This window comes from Arabidopsis lyrata (genome assembly GCF_000004255.2).
Source record: "Arabidopsis lyrata subsp. lyrata unplaced genomic scaffold ARALYscaffold_8, whole genome shotgun sequence".
Taxonomy (NCBI): domain Eukaryota; kingdom Viridiplantae; phylum Streptophyta; class Magnoliopsida; order Brassicales; family Brassicaceae; genus Arabidopsis; species Arabidopsis lyrata.
Window position 1 is genome coordinate 12150138 of NW_003302548.1, and position 7664 is coordinate 12157801.

A 7664-nucleotide genomic window follows, 5' to 3' on the forward strand; every position below is an offset into this window, starting at 1 on the left:
CACCCATAGGGGTGAACTACTTTCATTCACCCCCTCTTAATTATCCAATTAGAATTTGCCATGTAATCTAGTTAAAAAAATTTAAAAAAATAATATTTTCAAAATAAAACAATAAGATTAAGTCATAACCACTATTTTATAAATTCAACTGATATATAATCTCGTTTAATTACAAAATCTAAACCCTAATTCTCCTTTGTAAACCCAAACCGTCATTTAAACTCGTTTAATCGTAAAAAATCTAAACCCTAATCGTACTTTCTAAACCCAAACCGATATTTAATCTTGTTTAATTGTAAAATCTAAACCCGTTTATAAACCCAAACCGATAGTTAAACTCGTTTAATCATAAAATCTAAACTCTAACCCTTTATAATAAACTTAAACCGATACATAATTTCGTTTTAGTAGCAAATTAAATTTTATAATTAAATAATTTTTTATTATTATTATTAGATGATAGATTTTGATTAGATGAAATAAAGGGGATGAATATAAGAGGTTCACCGTAGGGATGAATCCAAATATTTTTCTTTTAATAACACAAGGCTTCCTGATTTTATAAAATCCTGAATCCAATCACCCTAATTTTTTAAAGATTTCAGAATATTTTTTACAAATATGTTAAAACTAATAACAACAAACTTTAATTTTTTTTTAAAAAGCTTATTTAAATAAAAAAATAATCTTCGTGAATTTTAAATCTTTGTGACTCAACCTTAATGCATAAACCAATAACACCCCTTTAGACCCATAAACCAATGAAATTTGTTTTTGACATTAAAAAATTGGTCAGTCTCACCGGTAAATCCATAAACCGGTCATTTAATTTGCTCCAAGTTTAACACGTAAACCCTTTAAAAACCATGAAAAAATTCGAAGGTTTACATTAATTTGTAACTAAAAAATTAAAAATTTGTGACAATTTTGATTTTTGTTTTCTAGTTCTGTTTGACTGTTTCTCTCCGTTGCCTTTCTCTTTGAAGTGTTCCTGATTTGTAAACGTTTTCAAATATTTTGTTAATTTCAAAAATAATCATAGTGTTTCTACAATCAAATCTTATGCTCATATCTAACAATTATGTAAAACTAAGTTCATGAAGAACCCTTGACTTCTGAACAACCGAACATGCTATAAGCAGCAACAGTAAGATCCAAATTATGTTACCACAAATGCTTTTCTGATTTTAGCTTCAGAGGTAAAAAAATTTCTTATAAACTATGAATGGCTATAACTTGCATTTCACAAAAACGTTCATCAATATTAACATGTACTCACAAGTAGATAAATATATGAAGAAGTTTCATTACAAGAATCTCAAGCGGATGCAAGAATGTCGAGGGCAACTTCCTTGAGAGAAGGCATGGATTCTTGCTGATGAACACAGATGTAACTGTTCCTTGTTCTCCGCAGGACTTGCCATGGACCTGGATAACATCTAATCGATTCGAAGCACAACACCGTTCAGCTAAAGATAAAGAAACAAGAGAAGATTAATTTGCAGGGTTTAGCAGAAACCTGAAAAGGACACCTCCTTTTTGTCCCTTGAAATTGTGGATGTAGTACACTGTATCCATCTTTGGAAGAAGTGTCTTGGTCAGTGCAGCAAGTTTCGGGTAAAAGAACTTTGGATAGTCTATTGTTTTGTATTTTTTTAAGGAAACCAAGAGCCTCTCTCTTGATTTAGCTTTCTCATTTGGCTCTCAAGTTGGTAAAAGAATCAACTTTGTTTCATTGATGAGAAGAAAAAGGATACAGCCCGATCGTATGCGGTCAAGTTCTCCATTGAAGATGATTAGTTTTCGATCAGTGTTCACAACAGCTTCCTTGTATAGCTCTTCCACTACGAGCATCTCTGCATGGCGAAAGAACAGCAAAGGAATGAGTCAGAATGTGGATATTGTTTAGGTGTATGGGTGATAAGAGGTTTTCAGGGAATTACCGTTGACATTAAAATATGGGTATGCGACAAGAAACAATTCATCTTCTGGCTTCACTCGATCCGACATTTTTACTCTCTCAAAGAAACCAAAATCCTCAAAAAGAGAGGGTTTTGTTAGATAGTCCAACTTGAAGTAAGTTCCTCCAAAGACTGTCTTTTGAGCAAATTTGACTTCGTTTGCTTCCGGGAAGAACTGAAAAAAACATGTTACACAATCTTGTTTAAGAAAGATATTGAAAGACGTTGAATCTAATCATTACTTGGATAACATAACACTAATCAAAAGTAGAACACATACAATTCTTGTGGTTCGAGCCTTTTCAGGAGCTAATAGTCGGTCACAAAACTCGCGTATCATATTTATACTTTCTGTCATTTCTGTAGCTCCTTCACTATCACCTAACCCAAGTAAAATAGAACTAAAAAACAATGTTGCTAAGATGAAAAAGCAAGAGAGAAAAGCCTTTAGCGAAAAATTGTATAAGACGAAAAAAGATTATAACCTGGCACAGATGCTAGACCAGATGTTGGGAACTCAATTTCCTGTAAAAGGGTTCCTTTGGATCACGAAAAATAACGTGTTTTCGTACATCCATTTTAAAACAACACATTGCAAAACTCACCATTAACTGTTTCTCATCCTTCATTGCCAATTCAACTGCTTCTTTGGCCTGTAATTTTCAAAAACATCATCCCTTAATACTTTAGCTTTACAAAAATCCACAAAGCACAATAAAAGCTTACTTGGTTAATGAGCTCGAAGTAGTCACGAGGAAAAGGTACATTGTCCACAGATGTGTTGTTATACCCTCCAGAAACAGAACAAGCTCTAAACTTGAGATTCCTATTCGTCTTGGTACAATCATTGTTCTTCAAATGTAAACTACACAAAACATTCTACAAAAACCAAATCGAACACATAACAGTGAATTGATCAATTTTTAAAATCTCTATTTCAACTAGAAACGTTAAAGCTGATACGTGTGTGACTTGAGTCTTTTAATTTCAGAATTATTATTACAGACAAAAAAACAGATACAACACTAATCGAAGACATAATCTCACTGGTTCTTCACTAATCAATGGAATAGTCGCAGCGGAAAGCTACCTTTGAGTTAGAGACCAGAGTTCCGGCTAGAGAAGCCGGAGAGACGGTGGTGGCGATGGAGAAGGACGGTGACATATGGGACTGGGACCAGAGAAATTGTTTTTTTTTTTTTTTAAATTCTGGTTCAAAATTTTGTGGAGTGGAAAAGCTTAATATCCTATATATTTCTAATATATTTATGGAAAATAATAAGTTTCGATAATGCGAATTGAAGAATGTCCTAAAATAATGTTTACCAAATAATAGTATTTTTCAATTTATTATACCCTACAGAAATTTATAAATTATAATTATTAAAATAATATACACATAAATAAATTTCCCAATTGAAATATATTGCGGTGAATTTTTTTTTTTTTGAAATATAGGAATCCTAATTTTCAATTTATTACAAGCAAATTGAAATACATTGCTGATATATAGTTTTTAACACCAAAGCTTCTTTCATTTTTTTGATTTTTTTTCTTAATTTCTTAATTTCTTTTTTATAGGTAATGTTTTCTTCTCGGTGGATAAATCATCAAACGATGGTCAATTGTCTGGGCACTTGTTGGCTGATACTCAAGCTATAAAGAGTGTTGATGTTGATTTAAGGAAGCGCAATCCTGCTGACTTTTCGCTATGGAAGGCTGCGAAACCTGGTGAACTAAGTTGGGAGAGCCCTTGGGGTCCAAGAAAGCAGGAAAACTAGGATGGCACATTGCGTGCAATGCAATGAGCACCCATTATCTATCTCTGAGATTTGAAATTCATTGTGGGGGCGGGGTTCTGAAATTCTTCTCGCACTATGAAAATAAGAATGCATGCCCAGACTTGTGCACCTTGTGAAGATAGTTGTGTGAATTATTGGTTGCTTAATGGGCGTGTCATGATGATGATATTCTTACGGTTAGAGAAGTATGTTTTTGTTTGTTCCAATATCACATAAATTTAGTTTTTTTTTTGTGTGTTTTCTCGTGGCTAATTGCAGAATTGTTGGATCTGTGTAGGTCAAGTATCACCCAGTGGCTCTGAGACACTTCTTGATGAGTGCACACTACCGCCCTCCCCTGAGCAATTGCTTGTTGCAGGTAGAGAGATTTTAGTATATTTCTCGCGTGAAGATGGTGGACAAACTGAATATATATACTCCACAATCCAGAGACATAATTAAGAAACTAAAGAATTAGCTTAAACCAAATATGTCAGTGGATATGAACGCATCTATTACAATCACAGGTGTTGTTCCAAAGGCGATGGACTGCAACAGCCGTTCAGTCATCAAGCTTAAGAAAGTGAACAAGTATAATCAGACAGCGAGGAACGAGAGGCTGGTGTCAATGGTCGACCTCGAGAAAGCAGTGAGGGAAGTTCTTAATTTGTTTGGTTTGCTCACCACTCAGAGCTATTCATAGCTTTTGAAATAGATGAAAGAAAATGGCATTAGCAAGAAGAAAATACTTTGCATCCATATTGTAAGAGAACCGCTGGGCATGCAAGTAGTGAAGCTTCTTATTTCTAAAGACGAAGAGCACACATCCTTGGAGCTCATGGAGTTTCTTACACTAGTTGCAAATGTGGTATGCTATGTGCGGAAGAGTTTCGGGATGTAAAGATTCTGAGAAGACCTCATAAGAATTTGAAGTGATTGATAAACTCAGAGGCAAAGCTGGAGTGGTGCAGTGTGTGGGAGTCTGTGTTTGAGGGATAACTTATGGAACCCCATGATATATGGTTTGTAGGTTGCCTAGTGTTGCAGATGTGCACGAACAAGCTAATTTGGTCTTTGATGAAGATTGACACACTTGATACGTTGCATTCTATCTTAAACGTGGGATTGTGCCTTCAAGATCCTCTACTTTGTCTAGTGATGCACAATCGATTTTGAGTATGTGTTTTGCTAGAGTCTTAACAAAACACATAACAATTGCTCAACTGTTGGACCATGAGTTGTTGTTGGCGTTGGAGTCTCTCTTTCTCTTTCTTACCGGAGTATTATCTGATCTTATCATAAACGTTGGTTAATGGTGCTCATCCAAATATATCTCTAGACTCTAATGATGATTTTTCGTTACCACCAACGTTTTTTGTACAAAATATATAAAAATTGTGAGATATTGATATCAAAGTGTAAAAATCTATAGAACTAAAAGTAATGGTGAAGTTAGCTGTTGAAGCCAAAATATATTATTTTTAGTAAGATTCGGTTAAGTTTGGTTATTTACAATACACTAGGGGAGGTCCCCGCGCCCAGCGCGGGGTTGTATGTTGATTAAGACCAGAATTAATAATTAATATTTAGGGTTATCAAGTTAGGGATATTTATTGAATTAATTTTGTCAAGTCTAATTTTTATAGCGACATTAATATAGAATTATGGTAAAACGCTATAACTTTTGATATATATTATTAGTAATCAACAATTAATAGTGTTTTTGAATCACAAACAATTATTAGTGTTTATATCTTGATATATATAATAGAATTAAATATAAAAAATCTATATATTTAAACCAACAATATATTAGCAACACCCCGACCGCCACTGTCCATGGGTTCCCACGTCCAGTCTCGGTCTTTAGGCCCATCTTCTTTGTTTTGTCGTACTCTTGATTTTATGACATATTCATGCTTACTCGTTTCTTTCATATTAGCTACGCCCCGACCGCCACTGTCCGTGGGCTCCCCACGTCCAGTTTCGGTCTTTAGGCCCATCTTCTTTGTTTTGTCGTACTCTTGATTTTATGACATATTCATGCTTACTCGTTTCTTTCATATTTGTAATGCCACGACCGCCACTGTCTGTGGGTTCCCACGTTCAGTTTCGTTCTTTGAGCACATCTTCTTGGTTTTGTAGTACTCTTGGTTTTATGACATATTCACGCTTCCTCGTTTCTTTCATATTTGTAACGCTCCGACCGCCACTGTCCGTGGGTTCCCCATGTCCAGTTTCGGACTTTAATTTGGGCCCATCTTCCTGGTTTTTGTTGTATTCTTGATTTTATGACATATTCATGCTTTTAGATTGTATGTCACTGGAGTTTTTCGTAGTTGGAAACAAATAATTGAAAAATATAATCTCTTACCATATCTCTTACCTATCAAGTAAGTCATCTTGCTCTTTGAAGTAGTTATGTACGTAAAATTTCAATGGTATAGAAACAGGCATCTCCTTTGTATATATTGTGTCATATTTATCGTCCCTATTGTAGTATCTTTGTCTCTACCTTCGCCATTGGTCGCTGTGTAACCCTTCAGTTGATCTCTTGTTTATAAAACCCATACAAAAAGTTGTAAGAGAAATATCATTTTCTTAACTGTATCGTATATGTATTTGTAGTATATTGATCTGAGATTGCAAAGATGTATGCCTATCAAGAAGCTCTTAGCAAAGTAAACACTGAAGATAGGTACTAAAAATGAGAGGGTTACAGAGAGCAAGTATCTATCCCTTAGAAACCACTATGTGCAACTGAGAATAATTCATATATGTACATACATACACATGTATACAACGTATTGAAGCTTTTAAATTTAAATATCGAATGCTACAAAACTGGAAAATTGCTTGTGGAGAAAGCAATATGAACATGGCCACATATATAACAAATAACCGATTATGCTTGTCGTAGATCATTCTCTTTCAAACCAAAAGTTTTACCTAAACAACATATCAAGTGACTCACAAGAGATACATAAGAGCCATATCCTAAAAATATCCGGCAAAGCAAAAACGCTCCAGGTTCGAGAAGGAAGTCATTGGAAAATTTGAGTATATACCAAACTGGAGAGTAATTCGGCTACAAAGAGAGATGTGTTGGCTTTGAAGAAAAAGCTATGTGATGCTCTACCTTTTATTTATGAATTTTATGCTATGAATATATGTTTTTGTTAGGGTTCAACTTCAGTCTCCGGATTAGAGACTTATATTCATCCGACAAACAATTCGATGTCACAATCAACGCTACAAAATTGGTGGGTTCTCTCTATTAACAAACAAAAAAAAATTCTGGGGTATATATATATTTTTTTTGTTTTGTTAGATCCATACGACGAAGAACATGACGAAGAACACCAAAAATTTTCATCAATCCGGTACGTTTGATCTTATTTTTATTAGTTTAACAATTACGGTTATGTCCGAATCTGAAATAACCATGGCTCCAGACTCCTTCACACCATGGCCACATATCACCGGAGTGGAGACGATTTCAAATTCGGAGCTTCTCTTCGCATATAAAATCATACATATGGTCTCTTTGTTTCGGGTTCCCTCTACAATAATTAGTACATATTTCAAAACTGAGCTACAAAAGAGCACATTGGATTTTGGTAAACATCAAGATTGCTTCCTACCTTCCAAGAAACATGATAGACAAATTCACATCCAAGACCAAACATTAGCCACATAAAGCCTGAATCAAATTAAATGATCTTAGGATGCTCTTCATAATCCGTAAGTTAAAGAGACTTGCATTAATATTGCAAATTAGACTCTAGAGGTCCACAATGGTTAATCAGAGTGTATCAAAGACGACGAATAAAGCATGAATTAGAATATCAGCAGAGGAAGCACACAAATATTCAATAAACGTAATCAATCACTGAGAATAGCATGGACCCAACTTTTAAAA

General features: G+C 34.5%; 1 protein-coding gene across 1 annotated transcript; it reads right to left on the bottom strand.

The window, feature by feature from the left end:
- Positions 1–1192: 1192 nt before the first annotated feature.
- Positions 1193–3193, bottom strand: LOC9301744 (protein LOW PSII ACCUMULATION 3, chloroplastic). The gene is made up of 9 exons (XM_002865624.2): positions 3052–3193; positions 2688–2840; positions 2567–2614; positions 2447–2486; positions 2242–2342; positions 1944–2136; positions 1758–1856; positions 1520–1637; positions 1193–1439 (listed from the first exon to the last, which is right to left on the bottom strand). Exons 1-9 carry the CDS (start codon positions 3124–3126, stop codon positions 1319–1321), a joined length of 948 nt encoding a protein of 315 aa, XP_002865670.1. The 5' UTR covers positions 3127–3193; the 3' UTR covers positions 1193–1318.
- Between the last annotated feature and the right edge of the window lie 4471 nt (positions 3194–7664).

What these genes read in the sequence shown, in the direction of transcription:
- LOC9301744 (XM_002865624.2), bottom strand. Translation starts at nt 3,126, where the DNA reads ATGTCACCGTCCTTCTCCATCGCCACCACCGTCTCTCCGGCTTCTCTA. An exon ending in TGGTCTAGCATCTGTGCCAG is followed by an intron (nt 2,343 to 2,446) that starts GTTATAATCTTT and finishes TACTTGGGTTAG; the next exon opens with GTGATAGTGAAGGAGCTACA. An exon ending in AGGCTCGAACCACAAGAATT is followed by an intron (nt 2,137 to 2,241) that starts GTATGTGTTCTA and finishes TGTTTTTTTCAG; the next exon opens with TTCTTCCCGGAAGCAAACGA.